The sequence below is a fragment of the Rhinoderma darwinii genome, chromosome 8, assembly GCF_050947455.1.
Source record: "Rhinoderma darwinii isolate aRhiDar2 chromosome 8, aRhiDar2.hap1, whole genome shotgun sequence".
Taxonomy (NCBI): Eukaryota; Metazoa; Chordata; class Amphibia; order Anura; family Rhinodermatidae; genus Rhinoderma; species Rhinoderma darwinii.
In genome coordinates this window covers 3,913,997-3,937,175 of record NC_134694.1, presented here as the reverse complement: position 1 = coordinate 3,937,175, position 23,179 = coordinate 3,913,997, and the positions used below count along the sequence as shown (strand labels likewise).

General features: G+C 37.4%; 1 protein-coding gene across 1 annotated transcript in view; it reads right to left on the bottom strand.

The window, feature by feature from the left end:
- The window catches only part of PRRT1B (proline rich transmembrane protein 1B), a 33,762-nt gene extending 10,849 nt beyond the window's left edge, over positions 1 to 22,913 (bottom strand). The window contains exon 1 of the mRNA XM_075834115.1: positions 22,746 to 22,913. Coding sequence (XP_075690230.1) covers positions 22,746 to 22,758 — 13 coding nt within the window. The 5' untranslated portion in view covers positions 22,759 to 22,913. The remainder of the gene's footprint in view (positions 1 to 22,745) is intronic.
- Positions 22,914 to 23,179: the final 266 nt, after the last annotated feature.

Below are 23,179 nucleotides of genomic sequence, written 5' to 3'. Positions count from 1 at the left end.
CTATATACAAGAATATAACTACTATAATACTGCCTCCTATATACAAGAATATAACTACTATAATACTGCTCCTATATACAAGAATATAACTACTATAATACTACCCCTATATACAAGAATATAACTACTATAATACTGCCCCTATATACAAGAATATAACTACTATAATACTGCCTCTATATACAAGAATATAACTACTATAATACTGCTCCTATATACAAGAATATAACTACTATAATACTACCCCTATATACAAGAATATAACTACTATAATACTGCCCCTATATACAAGAATATAACTACTATAATACTGCTCCCTATATACAAGAATATAACTACTATAATACTGCCCCCTATATACAAGAATATAACTACTATAATACTGCTCCTATGTACAAGAATATAACTACTATAATACTGCCCCTATGTACAAGAATATAACTACTATAATACTGCTCCTATATACAAGAATATAACTACTATAATACTGCTCCTATATACAAGAATATAACTACTATAATACTGCCCCTATATACAAGAATATAACTACTATAATAATGTCCCTATATACAAGAATAAAACTACTATAATACTGCTCCTATATACAAGAATATAACTACTATAATACTGCTCCTATATACAAGAATATAACTACTATAATACTGCCCCCTATATACAAGAATATAACTACTATAATAATGTCCCTATATACAAGAATATAACTACTATAATACTACCCCTATATACAAGAATATAACTACTATAATACTGCCCCTATATACAAGAATATAACTACTATAATACTGCTCCTATATACAAGAATATAACTACTATAATACTACCCCTATATACAAGAATATAACTACTATAATACTCCCCCTATATACAAGAATATAACTACTATAATACTGCCTCTATATACAAGAATATAACTACTATAATACTGCCCCTATATACAAGAATATAACTACTATAATACTGCCCCCTATATACAAGAATATAACTACTGCAATACTGCCCCCTATATACAAGAATGTAACTACTATAATACTGCTCCTATATACAAGAATATAACTACTATAATACTGCTCCTATATACAAGAATATAACTACTATAATACTGCCTCTATATACAAGAATATAACTACTATAATACTGCCCCTATATACAAGAATATAACTACTATAATAATGTCCCTATATACAAGAATATAACTACTATAATACTGCTCCTATATACAAGAATATAACTACTATAATATAACTATATCCCCTATATCCCCTATAACTATATCCCCTATATACAAGAATATAACTACTATAATACTGCTCCTATATACAAGAATATAACTACTATAATAATGTCCCTATATACAAGAATATAACTACTATAATACTCCCCCTATATACAAGAATATAACTACTATAATACTGACTCTATATACAAGAATATAACTACTATAATACTGCCCCTATATACAAGAATATAACTACTATAATACTGCCCCCTATATACAAGAATATAACTACTGCAATACTGCCCCCTATATACAAGAATGTAACTACTATAATACTGCTCCTATATACAAGAATATAACTACTATAATACTGCTCCTATATACAAGAATATAACTACTATAATACTGCCTCTATATACAAGAATATAACTACTATAATACTGCCCCTATATACAAGAATATAACTACTATAATAATGTCCCTATATACAAGAATATAACTACTATAATACTGCTCCTATATACAAGAATATAACTACTATAATATAACTATATCCCCTATATCCCCTATAACTATATCCCCTATATACAAGAATATAACTACTATAATACTGCTCCTATATACAAGAATATAACCACTATAATACTGCCCCCTATGTACAAGAATATAACTACTATAATACTGCTCCTATATACAAGAATACAACTACTATAATACTGTCCCCTATATACAAGAATATAACTACTATAATACTGCTCCTATATACAAGAATATAACTACTATAATACTGCTCCCTATATACAAGAATACAACTACTATAATACTGTCCCCTATATACAAGAATATAACTACTATAATACTGCCCCCTATATACAAGAATATAACTACTATAATACTGCCCCCTATATACAAGAATATAACTACTATAATACTGCCCCCTATATACAAGAATATAACTACTATAATACTGCTCCCTATATACAAGAATATAACTACTATAATACTGCCCCCTATATACAAGAATATAACTACTATAATACTGCCCCCTATGGACAAGAATATAACTACTATAATACTGCCCCCTATATACAAGTATATAACTACTATAATACTGCCCCTATATACAAGAATATAACTACTATAATACTGCCCCCTACATACAAGAATATAACTACTATAATACTGCCCCTATATACAAGAATATAACTACTACAATACTGTCCCCTATATACAAGAATATAACTACTATAATACTGCTCCTATATACAAGAATATAACTACTATAATACTGCTCCCTATATACAAGAATATAACTACTATAATACTGCCCCCTATATACAAGAATATAACTACTATAATACTGCTCCTATATACAAGAATATAACTACTATAATACTGCTCCTATATACAAGAATATAACTACTATAATACTGCTCCCTATATACAAGAATATAACTACTATAATACTGCCCCCTATATACAAGAATATAACTACTATAATACTGCCCCCTATGGACAAGAATATAACTACTATAATACTGCCCCCTATATACAAGTATATAACTACTATAATACTGCCCCTATATACAAGAATATAACTACTATAATACTGCCCCCTATATACAAGTATATAACTACTATAATACTGCCCCTATATACAAGAATATAACTACTATAATACTGCCCCCTATATACAAGAATATAACTACTATAATACTGCCCCTATATACAAGAATATAACTACTATAATACTGCCCCCTATATACAAGAATATAACTACTATAATACTGCCCCCTATATACAAGAATATAACTACTATAATACTGCCTCCTATATACAAGAATATAACTACTATAATACTGCTCCTAGATACAAGAATATAACTACTATAATACTGCTCCTATATACAAGAATATAACTACTATAATACTGCCCCTATATACAAGAATATAACTACTATAATACTGCCCCTATATACAAGAATAGAACTACTATAATACTGCTCCTATATACAAGAATATAACTACTATAATACTGCTCCTATATACAAGAATATAACTACTATAATACTGCCCCTATATACAAGAATATAACTACTATAATACTGCCCCCTATATACAAGAATATAACTACTATAATACTGCCCCTATATACAAGAATATAACTACTATAATACTGCCCCCTATATACAAGAATATAACTACTATAATACTGCCCCCTATATACAAGAATATAACTACTATAATACTGCCTCCTATATACAAGAATATAACTACTATAATACTGCTCCTATATACAAGAATATAACTACTATAATACTGCTCCTATATACAAGAATATAACTACTATAATACTGCTCCTATATACAAGAATATAACTACTATAATACTGCTCCTATATACAAGAATATAACTACTATAATACTGCTCCTATATACAAGAATATAACTACTATAATACTGCTCCTATATACAAGAATATAACTACTATAATACTGCTCCTATATACAAGAATATAACTACTATAATACTGCTCCTATATACAAGAATATAACTACTATAATACTGCTCCTATATACAAGAATATAACTACTATAATACTGCTCCTATATACAAGAATATAACTACTATAATACTGCTCTTATATACAAGAATATAACTACTATTATACTGCCCCTATATACACGAATATAACTACTATAATACTGCCCCCTATATACAAGAATATAACTACTATAATACTGCCCCCTATATACAAGAATATAACTACTATAATACTGCCCCCTATATACAAGAATATAACTACTATAATACTGCCCCCTATATACAAGAATATAACTACTATAATACTGCCTCCTATATACAAGAATATAACTACTATAATACTGCTCCTATATACAAGAATATAACTACTATAATACTGCTCCTATATACAAGAATATAACTACTATAATACTGCTCCTATATACAAGAATATAACTACTATAATACTGCTCCTATATACAAGAATATAACTACTATAATACTGCCCCCTATATACAAGAATATAACTACTATAATACTGCCTCCTATATACAAGAATATAACTACTATAATACTGCTCCTAGATACAAGAATATAACTACTATAATACTGCTCCTATATACAAGAATATAACTACTATAATACTGCCCCCTATATACAAGAATATAACTACTATAATACTGCCTCCTAGATACAAGAATATAACTACTATAATACTGCTCCTAGATACAAGAATATAACTACTATAATACTGCTCCTAGATACAAGAATATAACTACTATAATACTGCCCCTATATACAAGAATATAACTACTATAATACTGCCCCTATATACAAGAATAGAACTACTATAATACTGCTCCTATATACAAGAATATAACTACTATAATACTGCTCCTATATACAAGAATATAACTACTATAATACTGCCCCTATATACAAGAATATAACTACTATAATACTGCCCCCTATATACAAGAATATAACTACTATAATACTGCCCCTATATACAAGAATATAACTACTATAATACTGCCCCCTATATACAAGAATATAACTACTATAATACTGCCCCCTATATACAAGAATATAACTACTATAATACTGCCTCCTATATACAAGAATATAACTACTATAATACTGCTCCTATATACAAGAATATAACTACTATAATACTGCTCCTATATACAAGAATATAACTACTATAATACTGCTCCTATATACAAGAATATAACTACTATAATACTGCTCCTATATACAAGAATATAACTACTATAATACTGCTCCTATATACAAGAATATAACTACTATAATACTGCTCCTATATACAAGAATATAACTACTATAATACTGCTCCTATATACAAGAATATAACTACTATAATACTGCTCTTATATACAAGAATATAACTACTATTATACTGCCCCTATATACACGAATATAACTACTATAATACTGCCCCCTATATACAAGAATATAACTACTATAATACTGCCCCCTATATACAAGAATATAACTACTATAATACTGCCCCCTATATACAAGAATATAACTACTATAATACTGCCCCCTATATACAAGAATATAACTACTATAATACTGCCTCCTATATACAAGAATATAACTACTATAATACTGCTCCTATATACAAGAATATAACTACTATAATACTGCTCCTATATACAAGAATATAACTACTATAATACTGCTCCTATATACAAGAATATAACTACTATAATACTGCTCCTATATACAAGAATATAACTACTATAATACTGCTCCTATATGCAAGAATATAACTACTATAATACTGCTCCTATATACAAGAATATAACTACTATAATACTGCTCCTATATACAAGAATATAACTACTATTATACTGCCCCTATATACACGAATATAACTACTATAATACTGCCCCCTATATACAAGAATATAACTACTATAATACTGCCCCCTATATACAAGAATATAACTACTATAATACTGCCCCCTATATACAAGAATATAACTACTATAATACTGCTCCTATATACAAGAATATAACTACTATAATACTGCTCCTATATACAAGAATATAACTACTATAATACTGCTCCTATATACAAGAATATAACTACTATAATACTGCTCTTATATACAAGAATATAACTACTATTATACTGCCCCTATATACACGAATATAACTACTATAATACTGCCCCCTATATACAAGAATATAACTACTATAATACTGCCCCCTATATACAAGAATATAACTACTATAATACTGCCCCCTATATACAAGAATATAACTACTATAATACTGCCTCCTATATACAAGAATATAACTACTATAATACTGCTCCTATATACAAGAATATAACTACTATAATACTGCCCCTATATACAAGAATATGGATGTGACCAGTTCAGGGGATGTTGTATATTCTCATTCCCATTATTTTGCTCTCATGCTTCTGTTCATCTTTCGGTCTGTGATTTATTTCTCTCTTATTCCCAGAGGATGTATTTGGATCAGTATACGGGAAGTTGAGGAGATCGTCTTGTGGTGAGAACGGCTGAAGAAAGAGCCAAGAGGAGGAACAGTGATAAAACATGGAGGAAGAATTCTCTGCTCTGAACTGGTACTGAGAACCCCAAACTTTTCACCCTGTATAGACTTCATATAGGAGCAGTGGCAGAATTTTTGGGGTGAAATGTGACATTTTATGGGTTTACACTGACCGATGGAGATAAAAGACCGAGCGTGTGCAATAATGTGAGATCCTGATCACGTGGCTGAACAAGACTTATAAGATGCAGCCCATAACAATAGCGCTCATTCTCTGTTATCAGCAGTTTGAGGCTGTGGAGAGGTGACTGTAGTGTTCTTCAATAGGATAATTGTCCGGAGGGGTTAAAAACTTACCTGCCCCCCCCCACATAACTCCAGTGCTGAGTACCTCCAGAGACATTACATCATATATATGACTGATATCAGCCGCTCCTCTTATATCACTCCAGTACTATTATATCCTCCAGAGACATTACATCACATGTGTGACTGATATCAGCCGCTCCTCTTATATCACTCCAGTACTATTATATCCTCCAGAGACATTACATCATATATCTGACTGATATCAGCCGCTCCTCTTATATCACTCCAGCACTATTATATCCTCCAGAGACATTACATCATATGTGACTGATATCAGCCGCTCCTCTTATATCACTCCAGTACTATTATATCCTCCAGAGACATTACATCATATGTGTGACTGATATCAGCCGCTCCTCTTATATCACTCCAGCACTATTATATCCTCCAGAGACATTACATCATATGTGACTGATATCAGCCGCTCCTCTTATAACACTCCAGCACTATTATATCTCCAGAGACATTACATCATATGTGACTGATATCAGCCGCTCCTCTTATAACACTCCAGTACTATTATATACTCCAGAGACATTACATCATATGTGTGACTGATATCAGCCGCTCCTCTTATATCACTCCAGCACTATTATATCTTCCAGACATTACATCATATGTGTGACTGATATCAGCCGCTCCTCTTATATCACTCCAGCACTATTATATCTTCCAGACATTACATCATATGTGTGACTGATATCAGCCGCTCCTCTTATATCACTCCAGTACTATTATATCCTCCGGAGACATTACATCATATGTGACTGATATCAGCCACTCCTCTTATATCACTCCAGTACTATTATATCCTCCAGAGACATTACATCATATGTGACTGATATCAGCCGCTCCTCTTATATCACTCCAGTACTATTATATCCTCCAGAGACATTACATCATATGTGTGACTGATATCAGCCGCTCCTCTTATCACTCCAGTACTATTATATCCTCCAGAAACATTACATCATATGTGTGACTGATATCAGCCGCTCCTCTATCACTCCAGCACTATTATATCCTCCAGAGACATTACATCATATGTGTGACTGATATCAGCGGCTCCTCTTATATCACTCCAGCACTATTATATCCTCCAGAGACATTACATCATGTGTGACTGATATCAGCCGCTCCTCTTATATCACTCCAGTACTATTATATCCTCCAGAGACATTACATCATATGTGACTGATATCAGCCACTCCTCTTATATCACTCCAGTACTATTATATCCTCCAGAGACATTACATCATATGTGTGACTGACTGATATCAGCCGCTCCTCTTATAACACTCCAGTACTATTATATCCTCCAGACATTACATCATATGTGACTGATATCAGCCGCTCCTCTTATATCACTCCAGTACTATTATATCCTCCAGAGACATTACATCATATGTGACTGATATCAGCCGCTCCTCTTATATCACTCCAGTACTATTATATCCTCCAGACATTACATCATATGTGTGACTGATATCAGCCGCTCCTCTTATATCACTCCAGTACTATTATATCCTCCAGAGACATTACATCATATGTGTGACTGATATCAGCCGCTCCTCTTATATCACTCCAGTACTATTATATCCTCCAGAGACATTACATCATATGTGACTGATATCAGCCGTTCCTCTTATAACACTCCTGTACTATTATATCCTCCAGAGACATTACTTCATATGTGTGACTGATATCAGCCGCTCCTCTTATAACGCTCCAGTACTATTATATCCTCCAGAGACATTACATCGTATGTGACTGATATCAGCCGCTCCTCTTATAACACTCCAGTACTATTATATCCTCCAGAGACATTACATCATATGTGACTGATATCAGCCGCTCCTCTTATAACACTCCAGCACTATTATATCCTCCAGAGACATTACATCATATGTGTGACTGATATCAGCCGCTCCTCTTATATCACTCCAGTACTATTATATCCTCCAGAGACATTACATCATATGTGACTGATATCAGCCGCTCCTCTTATAACACTCCAGCACTATTATATCCTCCAGAGACATTACATCATATGTGTGACTGATATCAGCCGCTCCTCTTATAACGCTCCAGTACTATTATATCCTCGAGACATTACATCGTATGTGACTGATATCAGCCGCTCCTCTTATATCACTCCAGTACTATTATATCCTCCAGAGACATTACATCATATATGTGACTGATATCAGCCGCTCCTCTTATAACGCTCCAGTACTATTATATCCTCGAGACATTACATCGTATGTGACTGATATCAGCCGCTCCTCTTATAACACTCCAGTACTATTATATCCTCCAGAGACATTACATCATATGTGTGACTGATATCAGCCGCTCCTCTTATATCACTCCAGTACTATTATATCCTCCAGAGACATTACATCATATGTGTGACTGATATCAGCCGCTCCTCTTATAACACTCCAGCACTATTATATCCTCCAGAGACATTACATCATATGTGTGACTGATATCAGCCGCTCCTCATATATCACTCCAGTACTATTATATCCTCCAGAGACATTACATCATATGTGTGACTGATATCAGCCGCTCCTCTTATATCACTCCAGTACTATTATATCCTCCAGAGACATTACATCATATGTGACTGATATCAGCCGCACCTCTTATATCACTCCAGCACTATTATATCCTCAAGAGACATTACATCATATGTGTGACTGATATCAGCCGCTCCTCTTATATCACTCCAGTACTATTATATCCCCCAGAGACATTACATCATATGTGTGACTGATATCAGCCGCTCCTCTTATATTACTCCAGCACTATTATATCCTCCAGAGACATTACATCATATGTGAGTCTGATATCAGCCGCTCCTCTTATAACACTCCAGCACTATTATATCCCCCAGACATTACATCATATGTGACTGATATCAGCCACTCCTCTTATATCACTCCAGTACTATTATATCCTCCAGAGACATTACATCATATGTGACTGATATCAGCCGCTCCTCTTATATCACTCCAGTACTATTATATCCTCCAGAGACATTACATCATATGTGTGACTGATATCAGCCGCTCCTCTTATATCACTCCAGTACTATTATATCCTCCAGAGACATTACATCATATGTGACTGATATCAGCCGCTCCTCTTATATCACTCCAGTACTATTATATCCTCCAGAGACATTACATCATATGTGTGACTGATATCAGCCGCTCCTCTTATATCACTCCAGAACTATTATATCCTCCAGAGATATTACATCATATGTGACTGATATCAGCCGCTCCTCTTATATCACTCCAGTACTATTATATCCTCCAGAGACATTACATCATATGTGTGACTGATATCAGCCGCTCCTCTTATATCACTCCAGTACTATTATATCCTCCAGAGACATTACATCATATGTGTGACTGATATCAGCCACTCCTCTTATATCACTCCAGCACTATTATATCCTCCAGAGACATTACATCATATATGTGACTGATATCAGCCGCTCCTCTTATATCACTCCAGCACTATTATATCCTCCAGAGACATTACATCATATGTGACTGATATCAGCGGCTCCTCTTATAACACTCCAGCACTATTATATCCTCCAGAGACATTACATCATATGTGTGACTGATATCAGCCGCTCCTCTTATATCACTCCAGTACTATTATATCCTCCAGAGACATTACATCATATGTGACTGATATCAGCCGCTCCTCTTATATCACTCCAGTACTATTATATCCTCCAGAGACATTACATCATATGTGTGACTGATATCAGCCGCTCCTCTTATATCACTCCAGTACTATTATATCCTCCAGAGACATTACATCATATGTGACTGATATCAGCCGCTCCTCTTATAACACTCCAGTACTATTATATCCTCCAGAGACATTACATCATATGTGTGACTGATATCAGCCGCTCCTCTTATATCACTCCAGTACTATTATATCCTCCAGAGACATTACATCATATGTGTGACTGATATCAGCCGCTCCTCTTATATCACTCCAGCACTATTATATCCTCCAGAGACATTACATCATATGTGACTGATATCAGCCACTCCTCTTATATCACTCCAGTACTATTATATCCTCCAGAGACATTACAACATATGTGACTGATATCATCCGCTCCTCTTATATCACTCCAGTACTATTATATCCTCCAGAGACATTACATCATATGTGTGACTGATATCAGCCGCTCCTCTTATATCACTCCAGTACTATTATATCCTCCAGAGACATTACATCATATGTGTGACTGATATCAGCCGCTCCTCTTATAACACTCCAGCACTATTCTATCCTCCAGAGACATTACATCATATGTGACTGATATCAGCCGCTCCTCTTATATCACTCCAGTACTATTATATCCTCCAGAGACATTACATCATGTGTGACTGATATCAGCCGCTCCTCTTATATCACTCCAGTACTATTATATCCTCCAGAGACATTACATCATATGTGTGACTGATATCAGCCGCTCCTCTTATAACACTCCAGCACTATTCTATCCTCCAGAGACATTACATCATATGTGACTGATATCAGCCGCTCCTCTTATATCACTCCAGTACTATTATATCCTCCAGAGACATTACTTCATATGTGTGACTGATATCAGCCGCTCCTCTTATAACGCTCCAGTACTATTATATCCTCCAGAGACATTACATCGTATGTGACTGATATCAGCCGCTCCTCTTATAACACTCCAGTACTATTATATCCTCCAGAGACATTACATCGTATGTGACTGATATCAGCCGCTCCTCTTATAACACTCCAGCACTATTATATCCTCCAGAGACATTACATCATATGTGTGACTGATATCAGCCGCTCCTCTTATATCACTCCAGTACTATTATATCCTCCAGAGACATTACAACATATGTGACTGATATCAGCCGCTCCTCTTATATCACTCCAGTACTATTATATCCTCCAGAGACATTACATCATATGTGTGACTGATATCAGCCGCTCCTCTTATATCACTCCAGTACTATTATATCCTCCAGAGACATTACATCATATGTGTGACTGATATCAGCCGCTCCTCTTATAACACTCCAGCACTATTATATCCTCCAGAGACATTACATCATATATGTGACTGATATCAGCTGCTCCTCTTATATCACTCCAGCACTATTATATCCTCCAGAGACATTACATCATATGTGACTGATCTCAGCCGCTCCTCTTATATCACTCCAGTACTATTATATCCTCCAGACATTACATCATATGTGTGACTGATATCAGCCGCTCCTCTTATATCACTCCAGCACTATTATATCCTCCAGAGACATTACATCATATGTGACTGATATCAGCCGCTCCTCTTATATCACTCCAGCACTATTATATCCTCCAGAGACATTACATCATATGTGACTGATATCAGCCGCTCCTCTTATATCACTCCAGCACTATTATATCCTCCAGAGACATTACATCATATGTGACTGATATCAGCCGCTCCTCTTATATTACTCCAGTACTATTATATCCTCCAGAGACATTACATCATATGTGTGACTGATATCAGCCGCTCCTCTTATATCACTCCAGTACTATTATATCCTCCAGAGACATTACATCATATGTGACTGATATCAGCCGCTCCTCTTATATCACTCCAGTACTATTATATCCTCCAGAGACATTACATCATATGTGTGACTGATATCAGCCGCTCCTCTTATATCACTCCAGTACTATTATATCCTCCAGAGACATTACATCATATGTGTGACTGATATTAGCCGCTCCTCTTATATCACTCCAGTACTATTATATCCTCCAGAGATATTACATCATATGTGACTGATATCAGCCGCTCCTCTTATATCACTCCAGTACTATTATATCCTCCAGAGACATTACATCATATGTGTGACTGATATCAGCCGCTCCTCTTATATCACTCCAGCACTATTATATCCTCCAGACATTACATCATATGTGTGACTGATATCAGCCACTCCTCTTATATCACTCCAGCACTATTATATCCTCCAGAGACATTACATCATATATGTGACTGATATCAGCCGCTCCTCTTATATCACTCCAGCACTATTATATCCTCCAGAGACATTACATCATATGTGACTGATATCAGCGGCTCCTCTTATAACACTCCAGCACTATTATATCCTCCAGAGACATTACATCATATGTGTGACTGATATCAGCCGCTCCTCTTATATCACTCCAGTACTATTATATCCTCCAGAGACATTACATCATATGTGACTGATATCAGCCGCTCCTCTTATATCACTCCAGAGACATTACATCATATGTGTGACTGATATCAGCCGCTCCTCTTATATCACTCCAGAACTATTATATCCTCCAGAGACATTACATCATATGTGTGACTGATATCAGCCGCTCCTCTTATATCACTCCAGTACTATTATATCCTCCAGAGACATTACATCATATGTGACTGATATCAGCCGCTCCTCTTATATCACTCCAGTACTATTATATCCTCCAGAGACATTACATCATATGTGTGACTGATATCAGCCGCTCCCTAATATCACTCCAGCACTATTATATCCTCCAGAGACATTACATCATATGTGACTGATATCAGCCGCTCCTCTTATATTACTCCAGCACTATTATATCCTCCAGAGACATTACATCATATGTGTGACTGATATCAGCCGCTCCTCTTATATCACTCCAGTACTATTATATCCTCCAGACATTACATCATATGTGTGACTGATATCAGCCGCTCCTCTTATATCACTCCAGTACTATTATATCCTCCAGAGACATTACATCATATGTGTGACTGATATCAGCCGCTCCTCTTATAACACTCCAGCACTATTATATCCTCCATAGACATTACATCATATGTGACTGATATCAGCCGCTCCTCTTATAACACTCCAGTACTATTATATCCTCCAGAGACATTACATCATATGTGACTGATATCAGCCGCTCCTCTTATATCACTCCAGCACTATTATATCCTCCAGAGACATTACATCATATGTGACTGATATCAGCCGCTCCTCTTATATCACTCCAGCACTATTATATCCTCCAGAGACATTACATCACATGTGACTGATATCAGCCGCTCCTCTTATATCACTCCAGCACTATTATATCCTCCAGAGATATTACATCATATGTGACTGATATCAGCCGCTCCTCTTATATCACTCCAGTACTATTATATCCTCCAGAGACATCACATCATATGTGTGACTGATATCAGCCGCTCCTCTTATATCACTCCAGTACTATTATATCCTCCAGAGACATTACATCATATGTGACTGATATCAGCCGCTCCTCTTATATCACTCCAGTACTATTATATCCTCCAGAGACATTACATCATATGTGTGACTGATATCAGCCGCTCCTCTTATATCACTCCAGTACTATTATATCCTCCAGAGACATTACATCATATGTGTGACTGATATCAGCCGCTCCTCTTATATCACTCCAGCACTATTATATCCTCCAGAGACATTACATCATATGTGACTGATATCAGCCGCTCCTCTTATATCACTCCAGTACTATTATATCCTCCAGAGACATTACATCATATGTGACTGATATCAGCCGCTCCTCTTATATCACTCCAGCACTATTATATCCTCCAGAGACATTACATCATATGTGACTGATATCAGCCGCTCCTCTTATATCACTCCAGTACTATTATATCCTCCAGAGACATTACATCATGTGTGACTGATATCAGCCGCTCCTCTTATATCACTCCAGTACTATTATATCCTCCAGAGACATTACATCATATGTGTGACTGATATCAGCCGCTCCTCTTATATCACTCCAGCACTATTATATCCTCCAGAGACATTACATCATATGTGACTGATATCAGCCGCTCCTCTTATATCACTCCAGCACTATTATATCCTCCAGAGACATTACATCATATGTGACTGATATCAGCCGCTCCTCTTATATTACTCCAGCACTATTATATCCTCCAGAGACATTACATCATATGTGTGACTGATATCAGCCGCTCCTCTTATATAACTCCAATACTATTATATCCTCCAGAGACATTACATCATATGTGACTGATATCAGCCGCTCCTCTTATATTACTCCAGCACTATTATATCCTCCAGAGACATTACATCATATGTGACTGATATCAGCCGCTCCTCTTATATCACTCCAGCACTATTATATCCTCCAGAGACATTACATCATATGTGACTGATATCAGCCGCTCCTCTTATATCACTCCAGTACTATTATATCCTCCAGACATTACATCATATGTGTGACTGATATCAGCCGCTCCTCTTATATCACTCCAGTACTATTATATCCTCCAGAGACATTACATCATATGTGTGACTGATATCAGCCGCTCCTCTTATAACACTCCAGCACTATTATATCCTCCATAGACATTACATCATATGTGACTGATATCAGCCGCTCCTCTTATAACACTCCAGTACTATTATATCCTCCAGAGACATTACATCATATGTGACTGATATCAGCCGCTCCTCTTATATCACTCCAGCACTATTATATCCTCCAGAGACATTACATCATATGTGACTGATATCAGCCGCTCCTCTTATAACACTCCAGTACTATTATATCCTCCAGAGACATTACATCATATGTGTGACTGATATCAGCCGCTCCTCTTATATCACTCCAGCACTATTATACCTCCAGAGACATTACATCATATGTGTGACTGATATCAGCCGCTCCTCTTATAACACTCCAGCACTATTATATCCTCCAGAGACATTACATCATATGTGACTGATATCAGCCGCTCCTCTTATATCACTCCAGCACTATTATATCCTCCAGAGACATTACATCATATGTGTGACTGATATCAGCCGCTCCTCTTATATCACTCCAGTACTATTATATCCTCCAGAGACATTACATCATATGTGTGACTGATATCAGCCGCTCCTCTTATATCACTCCAGTACTATTACATCCTCCAGAGACATTACATCATATGTGACTGATATCAGCCGCTCCTCTTATATCACTCCAGCACTATTATATCCTCCAGAGACATTACATCATATGTGACTGATATCAGCCGCTCCTCTTATATCACTCCAGCACTATTATATCCTCCAGAGACATTACATCATATGTGACTGATATCAGCCGCTCCTCTTATATCACTCCAGCACTATTATATCCTCCAGAGATATTACATCATATGTGACTGATATCAGCCGCTCCTCTTATATCACTCCAGTACTATTATATCCTCCAGAGACATCACATCATATGTGTGACTGATATCAGCCGCTCCTCTTATATCACTCCAGTACTATTATATCCTCCAGAGACATTACATCATATGTGTGACTGATATCAGCCGCTCCTCTTATATCCTCCAGTACTATTATATCCTCCAGAGACATTACATCATATGTGTGACTGATATCAGCCGCTCCTCTTATATCACTCCAGTACTATTATATCCTCCAGAGACATTACATCATATGTGACTGATATCAGCCGCTCCTCTTATATCACTCCAGCACTATTATATCCTCCAGAGACATTACATCATATGTGACTGATATCAGCCGCTCCTCTTATATCACTCCAGCACTATTATATCCTCCAGAGATATTACATCATATGTGACTGATATCAGCCGCTCCTCTTATATCACTCCAGTACTATTATATCCTCCAGAGACATCACATCATATGTGTGACTGATATCAGCCGCTCCTCTTATATCACTCCAGTACTATTATATCCTCCAGAGACATTACATCATATGTGACTGATATCAGCCGCTCCTCTTATATCACTCCAGTACTATTATATCCTCCAGAGACATTACATCATATGTGTGACTGATATCAGCCGCTCCTCTTATATCACTCCAGTACTATTATATCCTCCAGAGACATTACATCATATGTGTGACTGATATCAGCCGCTCCTCTTATATCACTCCAGTACTATTATATCCTCCAGAGACATTACATCATATGTGTGACTGATATCAGCCGCTCCTCTTATAACACTCCAGCACTATTATATCTCCAGAGACATTACATCATATGTGACTGATATCAGCCGCTCCTCTTATATCACTCCAGTACTATTATATCCTCCAGAGATATTACATCATATGTGTGACTGATATCAGCCGACCCTCTTATAACACTCCAGCACTATTATATCCCCCCAGAGACATTACATCATATGTGTGACTGATATCAGCCGCTCCTCTTATATCACTCCAGCACTATTATATCCTCCAGAGACATTACATCATATGTGTGACTGATATCAGCCGCTCCTCTTATATTACTCCAGCACTATTATATCCTCCAGAGACATTACATCATATGTGACTGATATCAGCCGCTCCTCTTATATAACTCCAGCACTATTATATCCTCCAGAGACATTACATCATATGTGTGACTGATATCAGCCGCTCCTCTTATATCACTCCAGCACTATTATATCCTCCAGAGACATTACATCATTTATGTGACTGATATCAGCCGCTCCTCTTATATCACTCCAGTACTATTATATCCTCCAGAGACATTACATCATATATGTGACTGATATCAGCCGCTCCTCTTATATCACTCCAGTACTATTATATCCTCCAGAGACATTACATCATGTGTGACTGATATCAGCCGCTCCTCTTATATCACTCCAGCACTATTATATCCTCCAGAGACATTACATCATATGTGACTGATATCAGCCGCTCCTCTTATATCACTCCAGCACTATTATATCCTCCAGAGACATTACATCATATGTGACTGATATCAGCCGCTCCTCTTATATCACTCCAGCACTATTATATCCTCCAGAGACATCACATCATATGTGTGACTGATATCAGCCGCTCCTCTTATATCACTCCAGTACTATTATATCCTCCAGAGACATCACATCATATGTGTGACTGATATCAGCCGCTCCTCTTATATCACTCCAGTACTATTATATCCTCCAGAGACATTACATCATATGTGTGACTGATATCAGCCGCTCCTCTTATATCCTCCAGTACTATTATATCCTCCAGAGACATTACATCATATGTGTGACTGATATCAGCCGCTCCTCTTATATCACTCCAGTGCTATTATATCCTCCAGACATTACATCATATGTGTGACTGATATCAGCCGCTCCTCTTATATCCTCCAGTACTATTATATCCTCCAGAGACATTATATCATATGTGACTGATATCAGCCGCTCCTCTTATATCACTCCAGTACTATTATATCCTCCAGAGACATTACATCATATGTGTGACTGATATCAGCCGCTCCTCTTATATCACTCCAGTACTATTATATCCTCCAGAGACATTACATCATATGTGACTGATATCAGCCGCTCCTCTTATATCACTCCAGCACTATTATATCCTCCAGAGACATTACATCATATGTGACTGATATCAGCCGCTCCTCTTATATCACTCCAGCACTATTATATCCTCCAGAGACATTACATCATATGTGACTGATATCAGCCGCTCCTCTTATATCACTCCAGCACTATTATATCCTCCAGAGACATTACATCATATGTGACTGATATCAGCCGCTCCTCTTATATCACTCCAGCACTATTATATCCTCCAGAGATATTACATCATATGTGACTGATATCAGCCGCTCCTCTTATATCACTCCAGTACTATTATATCCTCCAGAGACATCACATCATATGTGTGACTGATATCAGCCGCTCCTCTTATAACACTCCAGTACTATTATATCCTCCAGAGACATTACATCATATGTGACTGATATCAGCCGCTCCTCTTATATCACTCCAGCACTATTATATCCTCCAGAGACATTACATCATATGTGTGACTGATATCAGCCGCTCCTCTTATATCACTCCAGTACTATTATATCCTCCAGAGACATTACATCATATGTGACTGATATCAGCCGCTCCTCTTATATCACTCCAGTACTATTATATCCTCCAGAGACATTACATCATATGTGTGACTGATATCAGCCGCTCCTCTTATATCACTCCAGTACTATTATATCCTCCAGAGACATTACATCATATGTGTGACTGATATCAGCCGCTCCTCTTATATCACTCCAGCACTATTATATCCTCCAGAGACATTACATCATATGTGTGACTGATATCAGCCGCTCCTCTTATATCACTACAGTACTATTATATCCTCCAGAGACATTACATCATATGTGTGACTGATATCAGCCGCTCCTCTTATAACACTCCAGCACTATTATATCTCCAGAGACATTACATCATATGTGACTGATATCAGCCGCTCCTCTTATATCACTCCAGTACTATTATATCCTCCAGAGATATTACATCATATGTGTGACTGATATCAGCCGACCCTCTTATAACACTCCAGCACTATTATATCCCCCCAGAGACATTACATCATATGTGTGACTGATATCAGCCGCTCCTCTTATATCACTCCAGCACTATTATATCCTCCAGAGACATTACATCATATGTGTGACTGATATCAGCCGCTCCTCTTATATTACTCCAGCACTATTATATCCTCCAGAGACATTACATCATATGTGACTGATATCAGCCGCTCCTCTTATATCACTCCAGTACTATTATATCCTCCAGAGACATTACATCATATGTGTGACTGATATCAGCCGCTCCTCTTATATCACTCCAGTACTATTATATCCTCCAGAGACATTACATCATATATGTGACTGATATCAGCCGCTCCTCTTATATCACTCCAGTACTATTATATCCTCCAGAGACATTACATCATATATGTGACTGATATCAGCCGCTCCTCTTATATCACTCCAGCACTATTATATCCTCCAGAGACATTACATCATATGTGTGACTGATATCAGCCGCTCCTCTTATATTACTCCAGCACTATTATATCCTCCAGAGACATTACATCATATGTGACTGATATCAGCCGCTCCTCTTATATCACTCCAGTACTATTATATCCTCCAGAGACATTACATCATATGTGTGACTGATATCAGCCGCTCCTCTTATATCACTCCAGTACTATTATATCCTCCAGAGACATTACATCATATATGTGACTGATATCAGCCGCTCCTCTTATATCACTCCAGTACTATTATATCCTCCAGAGACATTACATCATATGTGACTGATATCAGCCGCTCATCTTATATCACTCCAGTACTATTATATCCTCCAGAGACATTACATCATATGTGTGACTGATATCAGCCGCTCCTCTTATATCACTCCAGTACTATTATATCCTCCAGAGACATTACATCATATGTGACTGATATCAGCCGCTCCTCTTATATCACTCCAGCACTATTATATCCTCCAGAGACATTACATCATATGTGACTGATATCAGCCGCTCCTCTTATATCACTCCAGCACTATTATATCCTCCAGAGACATTACATCATATGTGTGACTGATATCAGCCGCTCCTCTTATATCACTCCAGCACTATTATATCCTCCAGAGACATTACATCATATGTGACTGATATCAGCCGCTCCTCTTATATCACTCCAGCACTATTATATCCTCCAGACATTACATCATATATGTGACTGATATCAGCCGCTCCTCTTATATCACTCCAGTACTATTATATCCTCCAGAGACATTACATCATATGTGTGACTGATATCAGCCGCTCCTCTTATATGACTCCAGTACTATTATATCCTCCAGAGATATTACATCATATGTGACTGATATCAGCCGCTCCTCTTATATCACTCCAGCACTATTATATCCTCCAGAGACATTACATCATATGTGACTGATATCAGCCGCTCCTCTTATATCACTCCAGCACTATTATATCCTCCAGAGACATTACATCATATGTGACTGATATCAGCCGCTCCTCTTATATCACTCCAGCACTATTATATCCTCCAGAGACATTACATCATATGTGACTGATATCAGCCGCTCCTCTTATATCACTCCAGTACTATTATATCCTCCAGAGATATTACATCATATGTGACTGATATCAGCCGCTCCTCTTATATCACTCCAGTACTATTATATCCTCCAGAGACATTACATCATATGTGTGACTGATATCAGCCGCTCCTCTTATATCACTCCAGCACTATTATATCCTCCAGAGACATTACATCATATGTGACTGATATCAGCCGCTCCTCTTATATCACTCCAGCACTATTATATCCTCCAGAGACATTACATCATATGTGTGACTGATATCAGCCGCTCCTCTTATATCACTCCAGTACTATTATATCCTCCAGAGACATTACATCATATGTGTGACTGATATCAGCCGCTCCCCTTATATCACTCCAGCACTATTATATCCTCCAGAGACATTACATCATATGTGACTGATATCAGCCGCTCCTCTTATATCACTCCAGTACTATTATATCCTCCAGAGACATTACATCATATGTGTGACTGATATCAGCCGCTCCTCTTATATCACTCCAGTACTATTATATCCTCCAGAGACATTACATCATATGTGTGACTGATATCAGCCGCTCCTCTTATATCACTCCAGTACTATTATATCCTCCAGAGACATTACATCATATGTGACTGATATCAGCCGCTCCTCTTATAACGCTCCAGCACTATTATATCCTCCAGAGACATTACATCATATGTGACTGATATCAGCCGCTCCTCTTATAACACTCCAGTACTATTATATCCTCCAGAGACATTACATCATATGTGTGACTGATATCAGCCTCTCCTCTTATAACACTCCAGTACTATTATATCCTCCAGAGACATTACATCATATGTGACTGATATCAGCCGCTCATCTTATAACACTCCAGCACTATTATATCCTCCAGAGACATTACATCATGTGTGACTGATATCAGCCGCTCCTCTTATATCACTCCAGCACTATTATGTCACACGGAAACTCAAAGACATCTCAAAATACGGAGCTGTTTTCAAGGGCAAATCGCTCCTGATTTTCAGACGTTTTTTAAGCCACTCGCGATTTTCACGGCCATTTTTGGAGCTTTTTTTCGATAGTCAATGGAGAACGGCTCCAAAAACGTCCCAAGAATTGACTTGCACTTTTTCGCGGCCGTTTTTTTACGTGTAAAAAAATGCCGCGAAAAACGCTCCGGCACAGAACGCTGTTTTCGCATTGAAATAAACGGGCAGATGTTTGGAGGCGTTCTGCTTCCGCTTTTTCGGGCGTTTACGGTCCGAAAATAGGCCGTGTGAACATACCCTAACTGTTCTTGGGGTCCCTATGCTGCGTGTCTTGCAGTCGTCGTCTATCAGTGGGGGCACCGCAGGATAAATGATAAGTCACGTGGCGTCTATTGATTATAATGTACGCTGTCTGTTCTGCGGGGAGCTGCTGAATACTTGAGGGGGGTCCCATTATTGTGACCCCCTCTTCTATTACTTTAACGAGCGCTATGTAAGGGAGAGACCGCTCATTTATAATATATAACCTTCCATTTAATGCTGCTGGTCATATGGGGAGGGGCTCTGACAACCTCTGTCTACTTGAATAAAAATCACCTTGTTGGCTACGAATAGAACACGGATGAGAGAATTTCAGGTTCCCCTTTAACACCAGGTCCCTCCAATGTATGATAAGGTTATGGTTGTCAGATGTCAGGAAACTACTAGTCGGACTCGTCAGTAAGAATTAAAAGTAAACCCGAGCCCGTCCACTGCACATTGTATAACTATCCCCAATATGGTCAGGACATGCTGGGAATTGTAGTTCCACAACTCCTTCATGCATGTATTGTAGCTCAATTATTTTATTCTTATGCTTGACAACTGCTGGGTTGTCAGACAGAAGCTGATATATTGGGTCCCTGCCGCTACATATATTGGGTCCCTGCCCATATGACCAACCATGGATAGCACTGGTCAGTGTGTGCCCAAGAGCTTACAATCTCCCTACCCGGCTGTACCTGTAGTCGTCATGGTCCCCAGCGTCTTGGCAGTCCTTGCCTGGGACTTGGAGGAACTTGTGGTAAAGTTTTATCCTCTTCTCATTAATTCTGCTGTTCTTGGTCTTCAGCGTGGCTCATCCTTGTGCCCGCTGCTCTGTGCCCACCCTGCTGCCCCGGCGTCTCCCCTCGTACCTTCCTTTCTCCGTCCTGATCCTCTTGTCTTCTCTCCACCCTCCTCGCTCTCAGGTCTCAGTTTCCTGGCTCTCTGCTGCCTTATTAATAATTGACAAACCTGTTTGCGGAAGGCTGTGCAAATACGATCTCCGCTCCTGGTGCTGATTTCACAGGAAGGCTGGCAGTACCATTTTACTCAATGCCATGATGGTACAAAGGGTGTAGGTAGGTCGGATAGGAGCGTGGTACGGGGTTATGTCACCGCTCACCCCATGATT